This window comes from Amyelois transitella, chromosome 12, assembly GCF_032362555.1.
Source record: "Amyelois transitella isolate CPQ chromosome 12, ilAmyTran1.1, whole genome shotgun sequence".
Classification (NCBI taxonomy): domain Eukaryota; kingdom Metazoa; phylum Arthropoda; class Insecta; order Lepidoptera; family Pyralidae; genus Amyelois; species Amyelois transitella.
Genome location: NC_083515.1, coordinates 8398747 through 8424127, shown reverse-complemented (window position 1 = coordinate 8424127; position 25381 = coordinate 8398747). Strand labels below are relative to the sequence as shown.

The 25381-nt window shown below is 32.8% G+C and overlaps 1 protein-coding gene across 2 annotated transcripts in view; it reads right to left on the bottom strand.

Annotated features, from left to right (window-relative positions):
* Positions 1 to 18797: 18797 nt before the first annotated feature.
* LOC106142111 (homeobox protein unc-4) overlaps positions 18798 to 25381 on the bottom strand; it is a 46844-nt gene continuing 40260 nt past the window's right edge. Inside the window, exons 3-4 of one of the 2 annotated variants that reach the window (XM_013343739.2) lie at positions 21968 to 22107; positions 18798 to 21514 (exon numbers count right to left, since the gene is read on the bottom strand). In XM_013343739.2, the coding sequence (XP_013199193.1) occupies positions 20998 to 21514; positions 21968 to 22107 (657 nt within the window). In that variant the 3' untranslated portion in view covers positions 18798 to 20997. The remainder of the gene's footprint in view (positions 21515 to 21967; positions 22108 to 25381) is intronic. The other variant, XM_060946857.1, reaches the window with a different exon arrangement.

Here is a 25381-nt window from a genome sequence, read left to right as displayed (position 1 = left end):
AATATTGCATTTGAAATGTGACGAATGAAGTCAATATGACTATAGTCACTGTGTGACTCTCTCCGCCTTCTTTTATAGAATGCTATTTTCAGTAACGTATAAGGAAAAATGGAGACGGTCTATTTATCTGCCTTACCTCAAGGCCAAGAAAAAAACGTTAACGATATCATTTAAGAAAACGGGTAAAAAAAGTCGTAAATTAATTTGCAATTTGGCCGGCGTGTTTGCTACGACGTCTTAATAGCCAGGGCCGGTTGACAGGGAAATTGTGAAGAGCAGACGTGCAAATTACCTGAGCCCGGCCCTGGCGGGAAGTAACACGCGAGGAGTGTAGGATTTAGCGGGTGATATCGTGTTTTTAATTAAACATCGGCTACAAATCGCACGAAATCAATTTTTTTTAACTAGAATTTTGCTTTGTGTTCCGCGCTCGTGAGACTTTTTTAAGCATAAATTGGCTTTGTTATTTTTGGAGTTCTATGTCTGTGCTAGTTTCGACATATAGGACCCGCATACATACATACCCCTTTCATTTTTTTCAAGACTGTTGGCTCTGTCTACCCTGCAAAGGCTATAGACGTGCTTATAGTGCATGTATCTTTGAAGAAAATTCGTCTTCACTGCGGATTGGCTTAGATAATATTGAGATATATATCCAATACACTCTCTTTACCTTTGCATGTTCTCTATTGCATAATTTGAGATTTCCTTTTCCATTGTGTTTGATCTGCAACGCCTTCCGGTTTAAGGATATCTTCTGTGATAAGTACTAACTAATATAAGAACTTACTTTCGTATTCATAAAATTGGGAAAATCAACTAAAGCTTTCGTTAGCTCCGCTTCGAACTATATAAGATTTACAACGAAATATTAAACTCACATCGTAGGTGTAACAATTACATGTATTTTGCTCTCAATATCTAAATCAATTTTATTGGCCGCCGCATCACCAAGGCTTGTTAAATAATTACCATTAAACCATTCTACATTGACCTTCCAATCCTCTCAATAACATACGAAATAAAGGTGATTCGTTCAAAAAAGAGGTCAGGTTACATTGGTCGATACAAGTTCTGTATGATAATTTTTAAATCGGGTCGGGGAATGAAAAATTGATTTCGACTGATACGCTTTTGATTATATAGCGGGGTGTTGTTAGATACAATTATTTGGAAACGGACCCTCGAAATTGTTTCAAACAATCGAGTTATTGACTGACTGACGATAAAGCAATCAAGTTTTTATCTTGGACTTTTTATGAGGGACGGTGTAGAAAATTATTATGTGTACAAATCCTTTATTATGTTATAGGATAGTGTTCTGATTTTAAACAAACATGAACCCGTTTGATAAAGATATTATAAGGCACCAACTTTTTTTTTAATGACTACATTATTTGAAAGGTAGACTTTACATATAGAACATTAAGTACTATAGTAAGTAACTATTACTAAGCACTTTTATTTTTCAGAGGTCAAACGGGAATCGCTTTACGTAATTTCTTAACTTACCCAATATCTAGTGGGATTGGGCGAACTTCCTCCTACATAAGTTTTAAAGGAAGATGATTACTTTTAATATTGAACAATTTATATCTCCAAAAAAAAGGATAAAACACTCAGGATTCTTTTATACAATGAGCTTGACACCTTTAATTTGAATCCTAGTCCAGTTAGCGGATAGCTATGTGGCCTTTCAGTCTTTGGAGACTGTTGATCCTGTCTACCTCGTTAGGGATAAAACATGGTGTTTTTATCCTTAACGGGGTGTTTATACATGTATGTTTGTTCTTATATGTTGAATCCAATAAATATTTCAGCGTAAAATTTGCGCTAACAACTACGTTTTCCAGCAACATCATGCAGTGATCTCGAACAGCAATTGCCTCAATAGTTCCCTCAGCAAACGGCCGGTAATAAATAGTAATAAATAATAATAAATATTAAGGGCCTCGCCACGGAATCAGATCGAGGTGCCTTGCACGCCCACTTAGTTACGTTCCAGACAAGTGTGGGAGAAATTTTGCAAACGGTTTAAATCATAGAAATCGGAATAATATAAGACAATAGAAATGCCATATTGTAGCGCGGTGGTCATCAAACGGTAATCAATAAAAATGCTTAGGAATAAAATAACACAATAGAAATGTCATGTTGTGTGGGACCATCGGTGGTGGAACCGTAAAGGTGCCCGAATTAAACAATTGATAATCTGGTTTCTATTCACCTTCAGCTATGAATCAACAAACATTTTCTGAGTTATGCACATTCTTTTGTGTGATAAAGATAATGCTAATCGATGCAATGCTCTAAGAGTGACGGAAACCATTGTTGATCATTGGTCATGATTCAATATGGGATTGCTTTAAAAGGTCATGAAGGTCAATGTCGAGTCACTTAGTGTGACTTACTCAATGCAAGATCATGGTCAAAGGCGCAACTCGGACTTTTTCTTGAGAATAAGATAAAAGTCATTTTCTTAATGATAATTAATCAGTTGTTAACCATCCAATTAAATCCAGATTTGAGATGCAATATGATATGATGGATATTACCATATAGTCAATAACACATTTATCAGTACTAACGAATTCTACAGTCTTATAATGTTCAAAATTCTATGGTAAAAGGTTATCGTACACAAACATTTTTAAATCTAATAGATTCTCGAAGGAAATACGTACATTGCAGACTTAACAGATACTTATATCATAGACAGAGCAAATTAAAAAGACTTTCAGGTTAGGTTAGTGATAGGTTGCTAGCCCATCGCCTTAAAGAAGGTCCAGGTTTTATAAACTGAAAAGAAGCTGGCAGTATTGGCACAGAATATCTTTTTAGACCAGCATGGAATCTCGCACTAAATAAATGCCTTTATGACATACATGAGCAAGAGTGAGAGCGTAGCTTGGATAGACCCCTAAGTTAGCCTAGTCTAGGGTCAAACTATCGCTGTCCGGTTTCAAGGCCTAATAAAAAACGAAACAGCAATAGTTTCTGCGCGATTAAAATGGCGTCGCGCGTGCCATGCTACGAGTATTCGTCTAGATTCGTCTCAAAAAAAAAATTAAATAAATAAATAACCAGCCAAAACAAGAACTTCATTAATGAACTGGCGGTAGTCGTGATTTCATTATGTTTAACATAATTTCCATTATCGTGCACATTGGTGGCGAGTGAAAAGCACCCGGTGGTGTGAAGTGACGTAATCACTTCATTATAACTACACCGGCACTACTGACCTCGAGATTGGGGTGACCATGGTATAGGTATAAATAATAATATTTATTATCTAACTTTTTTTTAATTTGCATGGCAGTGGTGAGATAAATGTAGGACAGCGAATACCAAGCCAAGAGGTGCAGAAGCAATTGCTTTTAAAATGCTTCTTCTTCCTCTTGGTGTAAATCCTCTAGGAAAGAGTCCGGTGTGTGCCGTTCGACCATAATAACCTAGTCTATATTCAATCATGGTAAAAGGTGCACTAAATCAATATGCCTATTCCTTTAGTCGCCCTAAAATGCGACATCCATGGGAAAGAGCTGAGTGATCACAGCTTCTGCTTATATAGCTCTTGAATTTGTTGAATTGTTTAATTGAATTATATGTAATCCGTCATTTTATAAAATTTTTAGGGAATATATATAATGCTTTGTATGACAATGTGTACTTACAATTCCGAATGAGCAGCCGGCAATGACGGCCTCTGTGGCGCAGCGGTAGTACGCTTGTCTGTGACATCGGAGGTCCCGGGTTCGAATCCCGGCCAGGGCATGATGAGAAAAGAACTTTTTCTGATTGGCCTGGTTCTTGGATGTTTATATATATAAGTATTTATAATAAAATTTAGTATCGTTGAGTTAGAATCTCGTAACACAAGTCTCAAACTTACTTCGAGGCTAACTCAATCAGTGTAATTTGTCCGGTATATAAAAAAAAAAAAAAAAAATGTGTTAATTCGACGAGAGTGGGGAAAAGAAACGCTTTACCTTAATTTTATTTTGACTTATGTTCCTACCTCATATTGCTTAAAGCAGATTGTGTGGTCACAAGGTAACCTATTAAACATAGACGAAGGATAAAAAATATACAATAAATTAACTTAAATGAGAAATAAATAATTCTATAAAATTTTCTTTAATAGGTCATCTGTTACTTAGTCACCCTAATAGAAACAAGTGAGGCAGTAAAAATAAAGGAAAATCGTGAAAAATTGCAGGTCGTTAAGTGTGAGGGTGATCGTAGCGGCGATATACAGGAATTTCAGACGCTAATAATTTTGAATATAGGTTGTTAAGTAAGTTAATACATACTCAAATAAAACTAGATATGTTTAAAAAAGACGCGCTTATTTTAGATAGCTAAGTCATAACATTTAAAAAAAAAGAAAATCGTCATTAAGACTTTACAATCGTGACAAAGGGAAAAAGCAGAATAAATTGATTTTCTTTCAAAATATTACAATTACTTTGAGTCAGTTCCTATTAAAGAAACAAAACTATTAGAATTTTTTAACATTTATTTAAACATAGGAATTATTTAGTTAATAAGGGTTAAGAATTTAATATTGATTTATAAATTCATTAGGTAGGTAGGTATATCAATGAAAAATACAACAAGAACTTAGATTAAAGAAAAACCTAGAAGTTAATACAATTTCACATTTTGCATCGAAAAAGTAAATTCAATTAACACTCTAGCTAGCATCGTATATTTGAAAATAGTTTAGAACTATAATTTGTTAGCTAGCAATATTTCAGATTTTTCAATCGTATGCTAGTCCTAGCGTGCCAGACGCGACTTCAGACGGCGACACGCAAACAAAATGTTTCACGACTTTATTTAATTACACTTATTTGAATAAAAAAAAAGGTTTAAGTACCAACTTGTTGGATAGATCCTATTGGTTGTTACAAATTCCTATCTTCAGCGAGTCTATAGTCTCTCGATTTGATTTTTTAATCAACGTCAATAAGTAGAAAAGGTCTTTAATTCGACTGAGTAATTAATTTTTGTAATTTTTCTTGGTTGAAGAAATACATCTAGGCATGAAATAAATCAAGAATATAATACAATTTTATTAATCGAATAACCCTAAAAATTAAAGTAGGCAAAGTGATTGTTTATTTTATTCTCACACAGACTATGCAGGCATTTACATATATGTGGTATACTTTTTATATATACTTAAATTTAATTAAAAAATAATTTACTTTTTGACCCATATCTGATATCATCTAATATTTAATCTTAAATCTCATAATCATAAATCTGAATTCCGAAAAAAAAGGTCCAAATTATACAGCAAACGGTTTGATTGCTCATCTCTGTTAATATTGTAGATATTGCACGTTTTACAGTGTGATAAATATTCAGTGAGTACTTACTTCATTCTGAAAACCACTTCTTTTGCATATATATTATTTATAAATTGATTGATATTCTATACAAACCTCTATGCAACAGCTTCGTTAACGTAATTGCAACTTTCTATTACAAAGGGCTGGGTTTTATCGAAGAATAATAATGTAGATTTTTCTTTACATAATACATACATAACATCACGGCTATTTCCCGGAGGGCTAGCCAGATACTTAATCTCTTTACTAGATCCCACGATTCTTGCATATTTTCCCACTTCATCCACAATCATCACACTCTTCAAGTAAGTATGTCTTTTTAAGGCACTGTTAATGTAAACTTGTGCCCGACCATCTTTGTTTAATATACGTAAAGTATATTTTTAGTAAAGTAAGTAGTTTTAAAAAGTGAATCTTTCAATTCCATATAGTGAAAACTCAAAGTTATATCGATCAACACTGGCAGGAATTAAAACAAAAAAAGTGCTATTACATAATAGAGTCATCAACTTCGTCATTAAAACATAACGTTTCGTTTCCCCTAATGTGCGCTCCGTGGTTTCAAAATCAGATAAGGCTAGATCACAGTGCGATGGAGAGTCGAAGGGCCGATCCTGCAATTATAAAGGAATTAGCCCAAAAACTGCGCCTTCAATGGGCACAAATTGATATAATAAAATGCGGTTAACGCAACGCCAGAGTTACAGGGTTGCCTTAAAAATATAAATGAGAGGCCATGTTATTTGAACAGGCATAAAACATTTTAAAAACTGCCGTGTATTTGTATGAGTTGGTTGATTTGTTATCCTTTTTGCGTGGTCATAATCAAACTTCTTAGTGTGCTTTTTTCCAGTGTCGAGTTTAAGTCAGTTCTCGTTATGTATAAATACAGTATAAATGATCGAGCAATAGCTGTGGGTGCTTTACTTTTTCCTTTCTCGGGACTTTTTGGATATCAATAATTTCGTTTTTGTAACACTGTCCAGCACTCATGTCACATCATACTTATTGAACTTAATAATTAATAACATCGTACTTAATAATAAATTATCCACCCAATTAGTCAAACAAAAAAAAGAGAACAAAACTTTTTCAATAATCATTACATATAATTTCTTAAAAACTAAACGAGGTAGGTTTAGTGTTATCATAATCGGCAGACATTCACAAATAACCTATAATTAAATTTATACTTACTGCTTTTAAGCCTGTTTTCGCTAACAAATTCAATTAAAAATCTTTTTTGTCGGCTAAAAAGAACGGCGTACTAGTAGCAGCCCTAAGCAAGTAGGGCCTTAAGGTGTCGCCCAATAATTAAGTGATTACGTTAGGAACGCGTGGCGGCGCGATTTGTATCACTGTTCATTGCTGGAAACCGACATATATATGTTGCTGGATGAATTAATATAATACAAACATATAATAATGGAATTGAGATTCATACTGGAGCTCAGGGTACGCCTTTGAATATGATACATACATATAATCACATCTATATCCCTTGTGGGGTAGACAGAACCAATAGTCTTAAAAAGTGTGATAGGCCACGTTCAGCTGTTTGGCTTAATGATTCAAATAGTGACAGGTTGCTAGCCTGTCGCCTAAAAGAAGAATCCCAAGTTTATTAGCCTATCCCTTAGTCGCCTATTACGACATCCATGGAAAAGAGACGGAGTGGTCATATTATTTTTTCTAATGGTGCCGGGAACCACACGGCACTTGAATATGATCCTGGATTGCATTAGTTAGGATTTTATTTAAAGTGACACAGGATAATATTGGATCATAATTAAATGGTATCACAACTATAGGTGATTCTATAGTTATAACTGCTATATCCAGCGAATATAAAATAGAAGTCAATGCAACCGAACATTATCTCACTTGTGAAATTGCTGTCGACTAGTCATTTGAGAAATACTAAGTAAGAAATCATTTAGAATCCATATTCATACAAGAATAATATACAAAAGTTAGTTCGCCTTTTCACTGCTAATTGCTGGACCGATCTTGCAGTTTTACTAGTTTGTATGAAACAGAACATCAATCACATAAAGCTGTAACGTTGTACAAAAATTCGAGAATATAAATATTTATATATAATACTTAGTGACAAATTATTCGAGGCTTGTGTTAAATCTTCATAATACTAATATAAACAAAATAACTAGGTAAATAGAAACATATTATTTATCAATTAACAACCCCTTTTCCCGAAGGATGGCAGGAAACTACATCTAAATTCTTCTTTAAAAAATAAATATAAATATTTATATATATTAACTTAGTGACAAAATATTCGATACTTGTGTTAAGGGATCAAACTCCATAATACTAATATAAACAAAGTAACTAGGTAAATAGAAACATATTATCAATTAACGCCTTTTTCCGAAGGATGACAGGAAATGACATCTTAATTCTTCCTTATCTTATTACAGTATTGTCACTTAAAATTAATCAAATTACAATCTTAATTAAGACGTCAATTTAATATGGACAAAATCAATATTAATTATTCCCAATCTCGATATTACAAAAGACATTAATTTAAGATGACTGAGTCGTTACTTTATATTTAAATAAAGTTGTGTACGGACGTATATTAATGGCATTCCAAGTTGGAAAGGTATAACGATAAAGTGACTAAATGAAAACCGGTGATTTAAGAGTAACAATAAAAAATAGAGTTCACAGAGTTGGTGTAAATTTTATAAAAACACCCATAGTAACTGAAATTTGCCTTATGACCGTATAAAATTTCCGGTATACTACAGTAAAAATAAGTAACAAAATTTTGATAAAAATTATACAACAAGGTTGCAATATGAATATTTGTGACTTTAATATTTTTAATGACTTCCACCTCAGCGCAATAAAAAAATGCGAATAACGCAAATACAATTTATGTAGTTGTTACCAAAAATGTAACATTAGCTTGATATTACATTATTCTACTATTGAATTTCACCTGAAAATGTTTTCATACTTTATGAATAACAGCAACTGCTGCGGAATGTTACTAAAAATAAAATATATTCAATTCAACCGCTCATTATTTTTTGGCTGCTCTACTACACAAATAAATCCTCACTCTATTGAGGCAAGAATTGAATAATTTGGAAATGAATGATCTCATTTGCATACACCATAATTATTAGGTAATTCATGCTTTTGAGGGCATGAATCGTCGAAAAGTGTAGTCTTGCCTTCATTTTATTACCAAACTTCTGGCCGGGGTTAACTCTCATTTGACTCAAACATAAAATTAGGTCAGAATTTGTAATAGGTATAAGAAACTCTCTGAACACGACACATCAAATTGAAATGCAAGCAAACTGCTCAGCTACTGCGCTCCAGTGTAAGTGACGACTTTGAGGAGTTCCATGTTACAAATTGGTGCTGGTCAGCTTTCAAACTGCGCTTCTTCTGACCTACTTTTGTACTTGGGGATATATTTTTGCCTGAAAATTGAATCATTGTTTAAAATTTTACTACACTATACTAAAAAACTGAAAACCAAGGGATATACCTAATTTAAATCATCTTTACTTATTAGTCGGAAATTCAAAAATTAAATCTTCAATCATTAAAAAATTAGATCTTACATTTTTGAAATAATTTAAGCCCCAAACAACAGTTGATTTGGCAACAATAACTTTGGCATCAAATTCATAATCGAAGTATTGTGCATAAATTTCTCTCATAGACTGACCAGGATAATATTTATGAAAATATTGGGTAAAAGAGAATAAGATAGGAAGTACCTGGCCAATGAATTTTATAATAAATAAATAAATATATATGTACGGGACAAATAAAACAGATTGAAATAGCCTCGAAGTAAGTTTGAAACTTGTGTTACGAGTACTCACTCAACGATACTATATTTAATATTGAATACTTATTAGGTAAACATCCAAGACCCAGGTCAACTTGAAAAAGTTCGTTTGTCATTATGTCCTGGTCGGGATTTGAACCCGGAGCCTCCGGAGTCACAGACAAGCGTACTACCGCTGCGCCACAGAGGCCATAATCACTCATAGTCGGGCTGTCACTCATGTCGACAAAAATTCTCTAAATTTTAATCAGAATAATTGAGACGTATACTTTTGTATGAGCTAAAATCATCTAAAAATATCGATTAAAAAACCATGTTTTCAATAATTGCTTAGATGATAAGAAATGTTTCAATATCACATAGGTACTTCTTTTTTTATATACCTACTCAAATCGTCTCTCGTTAGCACTATAAAACATTCATACGAGTACCAACATTTTATTTCTATTTAATTTTTTTTACTGGATTTCAAAACAGACCAGGTTTATCACATGTAGAAAAAAAAAAAGAAAAAATATGCTTACTTATTATCTTTTACTCTACAAAATCGAGTTGTGATTGATTTAACAAGTCTAAATAATTTCGATCATAGAAAAATGGACAAGCACTTGGGGGTAACACGTGGGCCCTGCAGTCCTTTTTGTACTGTCCCCAGTTATCTTTATATTTCCGCATATCTTCAGTCTTAAGCCCTTTATACGGTTTAACAGTTACATCGTAATATTCATAGTAATCAAAAATTGCAATAACTTTATAAAACATCGCGACGAACAACACTAAAAAAAATACAAAATTTCCTGACATCTTGGAAGGTGACAAGTGATTTTAAATAATTACACGAATGAATAAAATGTTAAGTGAAACTGATGATGGATTTGTTGAACTTTGGAGTTGCGATTTTAAAATCATGCTTGAAAGTATGGTTCAATTATAAAATCATGTTTTTAATTTTTCTTTACTAATTAAGTGTAGCAATGAGAATTGGTTTTGTTAATTAATCTGCTTTATTTGTCGTGCGGAAAAGTCGATGTCTTAACTACCCAACATGGAAGCCGGTAAATCTCAGTTAATGAACCAATATTTGGATTTTAGTCTGTGGCATGCCTTGTAGCAGAAGACTGTGTCAAAATTAGGATTGCTTTTGGAAGTCCATATAACTCACCCTTGAGATAATAAAGTAAGCGAATGTTTGAAGTCAATTAATAAAATCGTTTTGGAGTTCACAATTACAAATAAAAAAATGAAAATACCAGAGAAAATTAAATATATTATATGGAGTACATAATGACAAAAATATGGTACATTTATTAACATTTAATTCAAATCATAATAATAGTAGGAAAATAACGGTATCACATGGGTATAATTTCTATCTAAATCAATCAATGGTATCCTTTTGGAGTTGACAATTACAAATAATAGAACGGCAATAGCTGAGAACAAAATCTTGGCAGTCATTGCAGAAGATGGATTTACATTGAGTATCCTTGCAATATTCTTAAAAAAAAATTAAACAAAAATTAATAAGTATTTCCCTTTGTATAGAGAATATGGATAATTCTTTAGGTTCTATATCTAGGTCAGAATCTGTCTTTCCACTTAGTAGCTTATTTTTTAAAATCTACGAACAATTAATCTTACTCACCTTCTGTTCTTATGATACAAGTTACCAAATTTAATTTATTATTTGTAAAATTGTTTTTCATGTAATTTTTTTTAGTAAAAACTACGTATTTTAAGTTGGTTTCTCAATTCTCTGATCTTTCAATAATATAGTGTTTGTCCGATACTGTTTGACTGGCGTGAAATAGGCAATTTCGATTTGGTAAAAATACATCAACTAATTTCAAAACTTTGTTGCCAATATAGAGAAACATGCTGATTATTTCATTTCCATTTTCATATATGGTATTGCATAACGCAAGCGCGTATTTTTTGTTCATTTAGAAAAAAATACACAAAAATCTCATTTACAAAAGTGACCATCCACTTCTTAATGAGTAAAATTAAAAGGAAAAAGATGACATGTGTTAAATTACATTATTTTAAACTATTATACAAAAACTTCATACTTATTATACGAAACAATAGTTCAATAGTAATCATTTAACAAATAACGATACAGAATAAGTGGACAGGCGCTTTTTGGCAATATATTTTTAATGCAGTCCTGATGGTAATTTCCTTCATTTTCCAATTTATATTTTTCTAGTACTGAATGAGGCAGTCCCTTGAAGGATGGATATTTTGCTGGTTCATCGATGGGGGTTACTTTAACAAGTTTAAATAAGTCGAGCCCATTTAAATAATCGTAACCAACCATTGCACTTGACCTAGAGAAATCGTCGTAATCAAATTCAATGCGTGTACTTGCTTCGGTAAACACAAAAGTGAAACAAAAGATGCACGATAAACATTTGGATGTCATCGCAGAAACTGGCAACTCAATTTTACAAATTTTTTTTACAGCAAGAACTATGCAAAACGCGACGTACTTTAAAAAAAAACTATAATGTATTGAATGATATTTGATAAAGCAAACTGAATATTTTGTTTCGATATTTTATCAGTTACGGTTCTGGAACAATGTTTGCTGTACGAAATATTTTTTACCCATCTAATTTATTCATGGTAAAATCTGTCTCTTGATTCTTTGACGCCTCTTGCTTTTCTTGGTGTATTGGTTATACTGGTCAGTCAGAAATTATTATAATAATTCAGCATTGAACAAATAAATTATATGGTTAAAATAACTTGTTTTGATTTGTAACTTTACCGTAAATTGCGTGTTAAATCCATGCATATCATACATTAATTGAAAAATACCAACACTTATTTATTACATCCGAAAAGTGCTTTCGAAAATAAGTTTTTATATTTGTCCTAAAATATCAATAGGCATATGTGAGATATTGTTGACTGAATGATTTAATATTTGTAGTCTAAAGAAAATACATATATGTTAATGAAAATACTGTTTGGTTGTGAATATAAATATTTCTCAGTAGGTAATTTCGCATGTAATCAACTAAATTTTTCATTTATTGTTGGAACTGATTGAAAAACGCTTTGGAATAAATAATTTTATTGCAAATTCCTTTGGAACTATACAACTGTTAACTACACTACCTGTTTTACTTTTTTAAATAGTGGTGTTTTGAATCGAGAACATCTTTTACATTTTTTCTGAATCGTGTCTCCGGAGAATGTTTTCTTCAACGATATAAGGCCAGCCATATGTAAATAATCTAATCCAATCATTGAATTTAACCTATTAGAATCGAAGTAATCAACGACTGGAGACGATTTGGCGAAGTCAAATGTAAATAACATGATGTAAGTAAATAATAAATACTTGGATGTCATCGCAGAAAGTAGTAAGTGAGAATTCTCAATCATTTGCTGATCTTTTGTTTTTGTAGTTAATTTAATGTCTTCTTTAGCACTACCAGCACCACTGTATTGAGAATATACTTTTCGTAGGGTTTAGAACATCAGAGTTAGATCAATAAAATTTTTACTTTCAATTAAAAGCGAGTTCGTAATTAATTATATTGTAAAAGAAAATGCTATCCTTAATGTATTTCACGTTGTGCTATTTGGATTATTTATACATATTAATCGGTATGTTATGTCAGTAGCCGTTGTAATAATATAATTGATTTGAAAGAAACATTTTCAACTTTTTTATTGATAATGTTTAATACTTGTTTCCATTATTTTTTTCATTAATGTACTCGATAAATGTACCTATGCATGAAATGAAAAGTCAGAACGTGTAATGTGTTTATAATATGTAATAAATAGCTTGTTATTCTTTTATAACTGACTGGACTCTAATAATGAAAGTATTTATTGAAATGTATGTTTTAAAAAAGGGCATACCTACTTATACGAGTATTTATCAAAGATTGACAGATAAGTGTCATTCACTTATTTATCAATCTTTTCTAGGACAAAATAAATATATATATCTTTACAAAATTAACATATTTATTAATACCTAATGCTAATAATCAGGGTTATAAAAAAACAAAATCGACTCTTCTTAAAATAAAATAAGAAGATCGTGTTTAAATAATAATAATAATAGAAAGCATAGGAGATGAATATACAAATACAATATACAATACAATACAACTTAACTGAGCCATTTCTTCTTATAGGTAAAGCGAGGCTTATTTCAACTAATTTACTGTGTAGTGAATAAGCCCTTTACGACAATTCACTTTATTCACAATACAATCACGGTAGTATTTCATATGTGTATTATATTTATACTTCGATTTTAATTATTTATTAGATTTATTAGAAGGTATTTTAAATCCGGGATTCATCTTTGTTAATGATATTAATCCACTCATATAATCAAAACTGACGTCATCCGCCCGTAACAGAGATTCTTCGGTGAAAACACACATAATCATTGACCAGATATAGGTTACCAATAAATACTTTGATGACATGACCAAAGGTTCCTATAAAAAAAAAGGTTTGTTAAGGTATAGTTACCTAACTATTCGAATATATATTTATATAGTACCCGCCACGACTTCGCTATGTTAAAATATTTATTTATTTATTATTTAATAAGAATATAAATAATATCTTATTTACAATGTCCATGAGGATGTCTTATAAGACGATTAAAGAAGAAGTGAATTGATTATACATTGTATAGTGAAATTTCAAATTTTCTTAAGGTTGGCTACAAATAATGTGTCATTGCAGCCAGCAACTAAGATTACATTCAAGAGAATCAAGCAACAGTAAGATATACGTATAGAGAAAAACAATAATTACCTTGAAAAAAAATTACGCAATAAATAGCAAATATTTTTTTGGTAGTTGAAGTGCTGTTTGAACTACATTATTATTTTGTGCTAAATAACGTGTTCTTATATTTTTATTTATTTCTGTTGGACAATGTAAACTTTCTAGCCGTTCGTAATCAGAGAAACGGGTAAAAGCTATAACCGGTTTATCAGACCAATTGTAGTTTTATAATTAAACATATACCGATAGTTAGTTATTAGAAAAAAATTACATGATTTGAAAATTTTCTTTTGTTTTGCATATCTACAACGCAAAACCGCATTAAGGCAGTGTAAGTATGAGGACTCACGTGATTTTTGTTTTCAAAAGAAGAAAATAAATATTTTTTTGTCAATTATGTAGGTAGTACAAATTCTTAATAAAAAATAATATAGTCCAGTACTATGATAACCGACAAACTTAATTAAACAAAAAAAAAACATAAATAATAAAATATTTAATCTTTCACAATTTCTTTAAACCAAATTTGTGGACATGCACTTTTCGGCAATGTACTCGTAAGACAATCGATATAATATTGTTCAACGGATTCTTCTTTGTGTTTTTTTAATATTATGTGCGGCATCCCTTTTATTTCAGAATTCTTAACACCAGTGTCCAAAATTGGTTTTGTCATTGAGAGTGTCTTAATGTCCAAATAGTCTAATCCAATTCGACTAGATGTCATTCCTATAGGATCGTAATTATCGTACTCAAAAAACTGAGTGGCTGTGGTGAAAACCAAAGCAAATAATGTTATAAAAACGAAGAAAAAAAAATTCGATACCATTGTAGAAAGTAGTAACTAATTATTCTGGCAATCAGTTCTGTTGTTCTTATGTTATTTTGTCTTCTGAAAGTCGTTGCCGATTTTTTTGCGGTTTCTTCCAACTTGATAAATAATTTGTTTAGTTTCACACGCATTAGAAGACTTTATTTTTGGACAATTTCTATTCTCACTTCAGTTTTAGTTATTATCAGTTCAGTTTTCGGTAACCGTGTACAGAGTATATTTGCTGCGTTCTCATGGAAGCCGTGTAATGTAATATCAATTTATTTTTGTACGAATTTACAAAAAATAATTTCAAAATCTTGTGTTCAATTATGATTTATGCTTAGAAAATGAATGTATATTTTTTATGTACATATTACACAAATTACATTTCCTGCGAGTTATTTATAATTGTCAAGGTAGATATCAAAATCAGATGCAAACCAACTTATAGGCTCTCCGGACTGATGTATGTGAGTAAAATATTCGTAGGTAATTTCTTCAGGATCATTAGGTTTACTTGATGGTTCGAATATTTCAATACTATCCTCATAATCATAATCCCGCATGTCATACGAGGGAAGTGATTTTAAAAAAACTACTCTAAAGGACAAAGCGATGGCGGTATATTTTAAAAACTTACAAGACATTGTTGATTCTAAAAAAATATTATTGTTGTACAAAAGTTGGTATTGTTTCACTTTTAAAAATACCTTTAACTAATTTATTTATTCGTTGTATCGTGGTCGCTGGTGTTAGTATACTTTATTTAAGGTATTAAATAAATAAAAGTATTCGCTTATATTGAGTGTTTCGTGTAAATACTTTCATGGTAGTAATTTTCTTATTTTATAGTTATATTGTAACAAATAATTTTTAGTCAATGACATCATTCTTGGCGAAGTACCTAGTAGTAAATGGTTATTTGCTTTCATTTGAAAAATTTAAACAAAATAATAATAGTTTCATCAGATAATTAGAGATAAGATGTGGTGGATAAGACCACTAAGTAAAGTGAACTTTGTTTCCTCAGACATAAGTCTCATATTAAATGTTATTTTATTTAATTCTTATACCGTAACTCAATTATATATTAGAACTCATGAAGATTTAGGTACTTCCAATACAACTTTAATACAAAAACTAACAAGTTTTGCCATGTAAATAATAATTACATTGTGTTTTTTTTTACAGCCTGCCAGTAACTAAGCTTATTATCGGCGAAGCAGTTAGTGTGTAATCGATAGAAATAGAAAGACGTTTATCAAAGTCCTGCCCTGAAATATATAAAGAAAATTCAGTTGCCACTTTCTGCGATGACACCGAAATTTTTACTGTACACTGCCGCTCTTCTACTAGCAATTCACCATACGAAAGCATTTCCTATTATTGATTTAGAATCTTACAACTGTAGTGAATTAATGGAAATTGTCGATTATATATTTGAACTGTTAGATAAAAAAAAGCTCGAAGAAGTGATGGTAGTAACAATCGAGTCTTGAAGAACAGAATTACGCCCTGCGGTGAAATGCATGGTTTATTTGACGGAGAAAAAGAAGACACAGAAAGAAAATAAAATAGGCCTACTAATAAATACGAGGACGATCATTTTGTAAAGTGACATGCGATTAGTATTAGTAAAAATATTTAAACTTCTTGGTCAACAGTTTACAAGCAACCCCTCTTAAACACAAAAGAAAGAGCTTATGTTTAAACTTCATTTGTATCCCCTAAATTTGTCCTGATATATCTGCTTCGCCTGATAATATGTGTGTTATTACATTATCATGCCTATACCTTACGAGATAGGCAGATCCAACAGTCTCGCAAAAATTGAAAGGCCACGTTCAGCTGTATTTTAAAATGACTCGCTAGCAACCTGTCCTTATTGGATGGCGAGTTGCTAGCCCATCGTTTAAAAGTAGAATCCAAGTTTATAAGTCTATCCTTTAGTCGCCTTTTACGACATTCATGGAAGAAAAAGTGTGAGAGTGGTCTTATTCTTAAAGTGCCGTGGAAATACACGGCAAATTGTGTTTATTATTTTAAGTACAAGTTTATGACGACTCACATGAGCATTTTGAGCATTCATTACGGATTCGTGGCGAATGTCACGCACTAACCGGATCCGAAGCAAAGGCGTGTCAAAACGCCACTCATTATTCGGATATCGGATATCAAAGTCGGCGTATTGTGCCGTAACATTGCCGGAAAATTTTTCGAGTAATCAAAATTTATTTACGTATTTTATGACTCAATTTTGCAACAGTCCCAATGCAATGTTACTTGAAAACACAGAGCGGAAGACGCGTGGCTTTATTTTTTTTATTTTAATATTTATTATTATGTAGTACTTACATCAAGGGAAAAAGCAACTTGATCTTAGACTAAAGACAAATTTAGTTAAAGGGCACTAATTATTTCTAAAGAAGTTTATTTGCTTTGTGGTTTAATATTACCTATGAGTATCATAATCATGTTTCAACAGAGTCAGTGAGGTCGGCAAAGTGGTCGATTCAAATGTGTGATGCGCATGGAGGCATAGGTTCAAATCCCACCTCGGCCATGTAACAATGACTCCTTTCATAGTTATGAACATTAGTTTGAGTGCTAATCGAAAATGAGTGCTGTGTGGTTCCCGGCACCATTGAAAAAAAAGAATAGGACCACTCCATCTCTTTCCCATGGATGTCGTAAAAGGCGACTAAGGGGTAGGCTTACAAACTTGGGATTCTTCTTTAGGCGATGGGCTAGCAACCTGTCACTATTTGAATATCAATTCTTTCATTAAGCCAAATAGCTGAACGTGGCCATTCAGTCTTTTCAAGATTGTTGGCTCTGTCTACCCCGCAAGGGATATAAACGTGACCATATGTATGTATGTATGTAAGTATGTTATAATGAGGGATAAATAACGTGAAACCTGCTCATTCCGGCAACTGAACAGGTCATCACAGTGAATCAACAGCCGTCTCAATATCACAGGAATCCATCAAAAATTAGTTTGATACGTGGAGCATAGTCTGTCTGTTGAATAAGTTAGTTAAAATAGATCTGTAATTAAGAAATTCTTCTTTTAGTACTAGTACTAATAATCTATCCATTATCCATCAACCTCAACTATCCCTAAACCTAAGTTTTATCATTACGCCAAACATCTGTAGGTATTTATTTTTATAATCTATATTTTTTTAGTATATTATTATATTGTTGCTAAAAACACAGTGACTTGCCGCTTTTTACTGAATTATCTAGTTCCTTTATTGTTTGCCGGTTGACTGGAAGAGATCCCTTCATGGGATAAGTCCGATATTGCAAGTGATTTGTTTTTTTATAACTATGTACTTACTATTTTCTTGTTACTGTGTAAATATCTATGCAATAAAGATATTACAAACAAACAAACAAACAGACATAAATATATACAATACGTCTTTATATCCCTTACGGGTGCGAGACCGAGAAGATTGAAAGGCCACTTGATATGCGTTCGTTCAAATAGTGAGAGATTGTGCTAGCACATCGCCTAAAAGAAGAATCCTAAGTTTAGTAATCTTTCCCTTGATTGACTTTTACATTCTGAGTAGGAAGAAGCAGCTGACACACGTTTTGTTTTTTCTTTCCTATCAGACCAGCTAGCATTTGCATATCCAGTTGCCAGAATGTGCAGGTTTTCTCACGTAAGTCTATCGAGATTTAGGTATATTTTTTTATGAATTACCTGCGTAATGTGCATTTCCAAAACATATTTTCAAAAATCTAAAACATGGAGCCATCATATTTCCAACGGGATTCATCACAGTTTTTGACAAGATATATATCTTATCTTCCTTCTCACTCTCTCCAATTTTGACCTCAGAGTTGCAGAGAGTGATAAAATAAGACGTATGTGTTGTCTCAGTTTATAAAAGACGGGCATTACGGGTTTATTAGACACGGGAAAATAATGGTCAGTGTTGTGTTTAATTGTGTTATATTTTGATTCAATAAATTACTCACATAACATACCTTTTTACAACTTACACAATGTGATTATCAATTTACAAAAAAAAAACTCTCCTCCGTTCATATAAATTAACTTAATTAACTTTGTACCTATATAACTTCAGCCTATATTATTTTACAAATAAGTAGTTTTGATGCGAACATAAAAGAAGGAAATTTATCATAGTTCATAATTGATTATTAAAAAGAAGGTTGTAATGAAGGCGTCTGCCCGCAGGCTCCGCTATTCTGTGAATTGAAGCTTATGTGTTAAAAAGTATACAGAGATCGTGGCAAGTGGCAAGATGTAGTCTCTGCCTACCCCTCTGGGAAAAGGCGTGACTTTATGCATGTATGTAGGTATGTGTTATTGTGATTATTATTTTGTTGAAACGTTTCATTCAAATTTGATTGCATTAAATTTTTTTACTAAGAATTTTTTGTAGTAAAACAAATATAATGAATTAATTGATTAAATTTTCTCCCATCCAAAACTACACAATATAAAATTTTCCACGTAAAGTAATTTAATACAAAGTACATGTAACTTTGACCTCTCAAAACTATAGTTTATATCGAGTTACTGTCTGGTTGAAAATAAAATATATTTTTATTACAAGTTGAATCAACGATTAACTATATAACAACAGTGATTATTTTAGTCATGAAATTGGTCGAATTTTGCTAAATGCACCTACAATAGAAATATCATATTTCTAAGTTTAATTTTTTATGAATACGTCTACATACTCCGTATACAATGTTCAATTCAAATAAGAAGGAGAAAAATTGCTTTTTGAAGACTAGATACGTATTTTAGATAATTGATATTTTGATAGACGGTGAAAAAACAACGGTTAACAGGCAAAGGAAAAAGAAATATCTGCAAAGATATTCTTGGTCTTTGTTTTCAAAGAGTTTAATAAAACTATTAAAAAATGAATGCATGTCATGGTGCTCTGTTACCACAATATTAATTTTATTTATAAAAACAAGTAAAATGGCTGCGTAATACGATTATTGCTATTGGCAAAAGAAACACAATCTCTGCTCGTAAAATAACAACAATTAATGGATGTATAACGCGAAGCGATAAGTCAGCCAATTAGTACTAACTATATGGTGGGTTATTGCTTTTTTATTTACTCCGGTTACGTCCCGAACGCAAATGCGATTGGACATGGAATTGTGGGTATGATAATGGAAATATTTTTTTAATTTACAATTTTTTTTTAGGTAAACTATGACGAAGAATATAATACGCATATCTTATGAAAACAATAAAAAAGAATGTTATGAAATAACCCGCTACGAAGAACGTTGAATTTTTTGGTAATTTGTCTGAATTATTTATTATCATTGATATTATGAGTACATAATGATTATTCTTATCAGTTTGCTATTTTCTGAAGGGTGACTATGATTGAAAAATTAAGCAAGCAAATATTGCATAGTGTCATGTTAAGCTGCTGAAAATAGGCATTTAGACGAAGTTAAAAATCCGAGTAAATAAACAATTTCAGGCCACGTCGTAATTCACGTTTTATACATCAAATCTAATTGAGAAGTGAATGTATGAACTTCGCCCAATTTCAATCTCGACAAAGATTCCACGAGTTATATAAATAAAATAAAAAAAAAGAAAAATAATACTTTTCAATAAAGATATCTCAGTCCACAAAAACATATTTAATAGGTGTCATCAAAATTGTTTTTTTTTCTTTGATTATTTTTATAGCCATATAGTAATTGAACGTTGTAAAAACACTGATTATGATATCTTTATGGATGTACGTACATATTTCAATATGGAGGTTGCACAAAACAAGATAAATAGCTAAAAATAATTCGATCAATGAATCCATGAACGTAAAAATCGCAAGTGACCCTGCGATATTTGTGTTCGTCTCGTAATTTGGTAAATCTCAATTGAAATAAGTAACAATAAAATTTGAAAGTCACAAAAATAAAATACCACATCATCAACAATAAAACTATACATTATTGCCCCAATTAAAAATAACATTAAAAATAAATATGACGGCTATATACACTACTATCTATATAATACAATCTAATTTACTATACACACTGGATATGTTACGGTATAAGTCTTTTACTGAAGCCAATTACCTAATGATAAGGTTAGACGTAAAACAAAGGAACATTTCAGGGAATATTCACGTCACTGGTATAGTTTACTCTAAGCCTCTAGGCGGTCACTTTCACGTGTTAAGCAAGGACTCTATACTGAATGGATTATGTTTCCTTGCCCCTCCATTCTTTGACAGGTCCTGTTCAGTAGCCGTGCCTCCTCCACTGAGATCTAAAGATACAGCTCTGCTGGGATCAAATTCGAATTTTTCAAAATGGCTGCCGGCACCGAAATGTTTGAAAAAAGAATGTTGCGGGTCGGGAATTGGACTGAAATTCCGACCGGAGTGTGCGTCTGAGGTCGAGCTGTCAGAATTATTGATGCCGTCTGCGCCTGAAGGAGCTCGGAGGCGGCCTGATAGGGAGAAGTCTTCTGGGCCGGAGTCATGACAGGAATCCCCACCTACGACGTCGATCATGCACTCTTCTCCCTCCGCGTCTCCATCAGAGTCTGAGTAAAGCCCACTGTTCCTGTGTTGGGCCAGGTATTCGGCCTTTAAAGCCTCCAGGTCCACAGCGATCCCTTTCGCCCGCAGCTTCCTCGCCTGCCGGTCTAACGCTTTTGCCAGCTTCTTTCTTCTTCTCGCCCTGTTGATAAATCAATAGGGCACAATTAGTATAGAACCTTATAGCATGCTATTTGAAAGAGATGGCAAACTAATAATATTTTTTTGAACTGCATTCAGTGTCATCAACCCGAACAAAGGCGAGTATATGAGCAACTCTACTCATAGTGTCTAAAGTATTTAAAGTATAACTTATAAAGTTTTATTCTTTTGCGGGCCTGACTTTTGGGACCAACAGCTGAAAATTTAAGTGGCCCATAAGTACATGTTTTATTATCTTCAGCGTATATTAAAATGGTGTTTATGGGACGTGTGTTGGTTGGAGGTCAGATAAGAATCAGTTCATTCAAAAAACCTGAACTGCAATCCAGGAAATGGTCACACAGAGACTCGTAACGGGACTAACGCCAGAAGGAAGACGGGTGTTGGATAGAGGTTCCCACTATTCCAAAGGTTTGGTTTGTAAGTTCCTCACCTCTCGCGCGCCCTGAGCTCGTGAGGCGGTATGGGCTCCCCGGAGCAGGACTGCGGGTGGGCGTTGTGTGCCGGCCGGCCAGGGCCTTTCTTCGTGTGCTCCTTCTTGCGCCATTTAGCTCGTCGGTTTTGGAACCATACCTGTTGACACGAGATATAGATTAATGATGCAATTTTTACAGTTCATTAGTGGGTTATACTGCCATAATCTGACGGACACGGAGAGAAAACTATGGTATGTATGACAAAAGATATAATGTAATTTTTGTGTGGAGATGGAGAAGCCCAGGAATGAATTCGCCTTTATAATGGTCCATTCATATAGTTCTTCATTCATCATGGCAAAGTAGCCAACAGTTTTAAAGAAACTGATAGGCCACTTTCAGCTGTTTGGCTTTATGATAGAACTGAGATTCAATTAGTGACAGGTTGCTAGCCCATCGCCTAAAATAAGAATCCCAACAATCCCAAGTTTATAAGCCTATAATGTAATATAATGATCCAAGAGTGAGACTTTTTTATGATTTCCGTGACTCTGTTGAAAGGGGAATTTATCCTAACTACGATCATGGCTCTTGGGCAAAGTAAAGTTCGTGTGTTTGATTGGTGTTTTTATGTGAAAATTTTTTCTAGAATTTAACTCAAAAAATACATACAAAATATTTCGCAAACTTCAGACACCTCTCAATCGCACTTTTCAATTGTAAATCTTTAACGATTTTTCTCAGAACGATCGATTAAACACTTACTGTCGATAAAACGCGGGGTGCAAAAAGACGTGTAAAGCGCCCACTGACATGGAAATAGTTAGACCCCGCAAGTGAATGTGAGACTAGCCGTTCCTAATTTTGTAACAAAGGAATGTCAAATGGACCTCTTTTAAAAATTGTTTGATTTGGTATTGAAATTAATTATCGTGTTTTATGGAGCTACATCAGTAAGTAAATCTACAAAATAACTAATCTTGGTACGATTACGAAGAGATGGGTTAGTTGGCGGGTTATTCTCAAACATAGACAAGCATTTTATTAATTTTCCCCTCTCTCTTTTACTCTAAGCAAATATAAAAGTACGATATAATTTATGCCTGGTCAACAATCAGGTGGTCATATATAAAATGATGCCTTTATCCCAGAGGGGTAAGCAACGACAACACTTGCCACGATCTCTGCATACTCGTACTTCTTTCGCTTCATCCACATTCATAACTTTCTTCATGCAAGCTGCGGTTTCAGGTACTCCGCCTGTCTACATTTGCGAATAACTCCGCTGGCAGTATCTAGCTAAAGTTATGTCTGTGGAAGTGCCAGACAGACAGCCATGTTGGATTGAGACATTAAATTTCAATGCTTTCGTATGCATGTATGCAAATGTAGAGGGCGTGCGGACGCATTCGTCGCGCGGGCATCTTGCGTTTGCGCATGCATGAAAAAAGACTAAGAAATATTGTTGAGCTTCATCAAGAAAACAGGTATTATTTTGACTGGACACGCTCTTACAAAAATAAAACAATAATCAATAAAAGTCGAACTTTGAGAAGTGACTTATGAATGTGGATGATGGATAAGAAGTATTCAGAGATCTGTCCCTTCCCCTCCGGGTGTGAAAAAAGAAGCATGATTAATATGTAATGAGTGACTGAAGGATATAAAACCAGCCGAAACTAATAAAGGGAAACTGAATGTTTTAATGTTGGTATCTTCTTTTAATGTTGAGAAGTATAGAGATCACTATAAAATAATTTCCCTAAATTCTGTCGAGATCTCGATATATACATACTTACATATAATGTCTTTATCCCTTGCGGGGTAGACAGGGCAAACAGTTTTGTTTACAAATTCTAATGGAAGAATGACGTCAAGGGTGGCCTAATATGTTAGTAATAAAAAAATCATAGAAATTAGCACCATAAGGTTTAATTTTAGATTCACAAAAACTGTAGCCGTCTCTCTCACTCAGCATTAGGTTAAAAAGGGACAGATATCTTGACATTTGGCTAACAAATAAATTGAACGCAGGTATCCAGGGTCACTTTAACGATCCCCATCATCTTTTACGGCCAAAAATATATTTAGCCCGGATTAATTTGGATTAATTTAATAAATGAATTTTATACCTTCACTCCATCAGTGTTATGCCCATCTGTTTTATCACTAACAATTTTATATATAATATTATGTTTTTTTTTGTTCTCAAAACTTGCGCTGTCTTTATTTCAACATGAGTCCAGTTAGCTATTTAAAACAAATATTACACACATACATAGGTACATTATATCACGTCTATATCCCTTGAGGGGTAGACAGAGCCAATAGTCTTGAAAAGACTGAAAGGCAACGTTCAGATGTTTAGCTAAAGATAGAATTGACATTCAAATAGTGACTGGCCGCTAGCCCATCGCCTAAAAGATAAATCTCAAGTTTTAAAGACTATCCCTTAACAAAAATCTAATGTTTTAATGTTCTCGTATTATTTTATAAGAAAGGTACATACATTTTCTATCCATGATTATTTTGCCCTTAAACTCAACTAAAGCATCTCCATCTTATGTGAAAATGTGATTTGTAAATTAAAGACATAATGCAAAAAATCTAAATAATACCTAACTTAAGGACCTTATCATGTCTAAAAAAGTTACCAATTAATTTAATTTCTTCATTTTGAAATGCACTCGCAAGCGAAGCGAGCGAGCAAGCGAGCGAAGCCGCAGGTAAAAATAGTATATTTAGTAACTAGCTGTGCCCGCGACTTCGTCCGCGTGGAGTAGTTATTTGGGCATCATTGAAGACCTCAAGGATAAATAATTTACCGCGTTTTTTTTTTCACATTTTCCATTATTTCTTCGTTCCTGCAGCGTAATGTTATATAGCCTAAAGCCTTCCTCGATAAATGGTCTATTCAACACAAAAAGAAAGATTAGCGCGTTCAAACAAACAAACAAACTCTTCAGCTTTATGATAGAATAGAATAGAATAGAATAGATTTATTTTCAAAATTGGATACAAGGTATCACTTATTGACGTCACATTACTTAAATCTAATCATAACTACTACCGCTTCCAAAGCGCATGTGTAGAAGAAGCGGCGGAACAAACTACACTGCAGCATTTTCATAGGACGTCAATTTACAAATATAGATCTCTTAAATCTAAATCGTGGACGAATGCACATTGTCTACATTAAAAAAACATGTATGAATGTAGAACTGATTATGTCAATACGAATATTTCGTCAAATAAAATAAATATAAAATAAAATATGTACATACTGTACAAATTATGTCCAGATCATGTCAAAAATACACAAGCATTTAAGAGGCCATTATGTCCAGCTCGGGCCACACATGTTTATCATTAATATAATCATCCGTGCTGTAATAGGCTTTCCTACAAAGCTCAACTTTAATATACTGTTT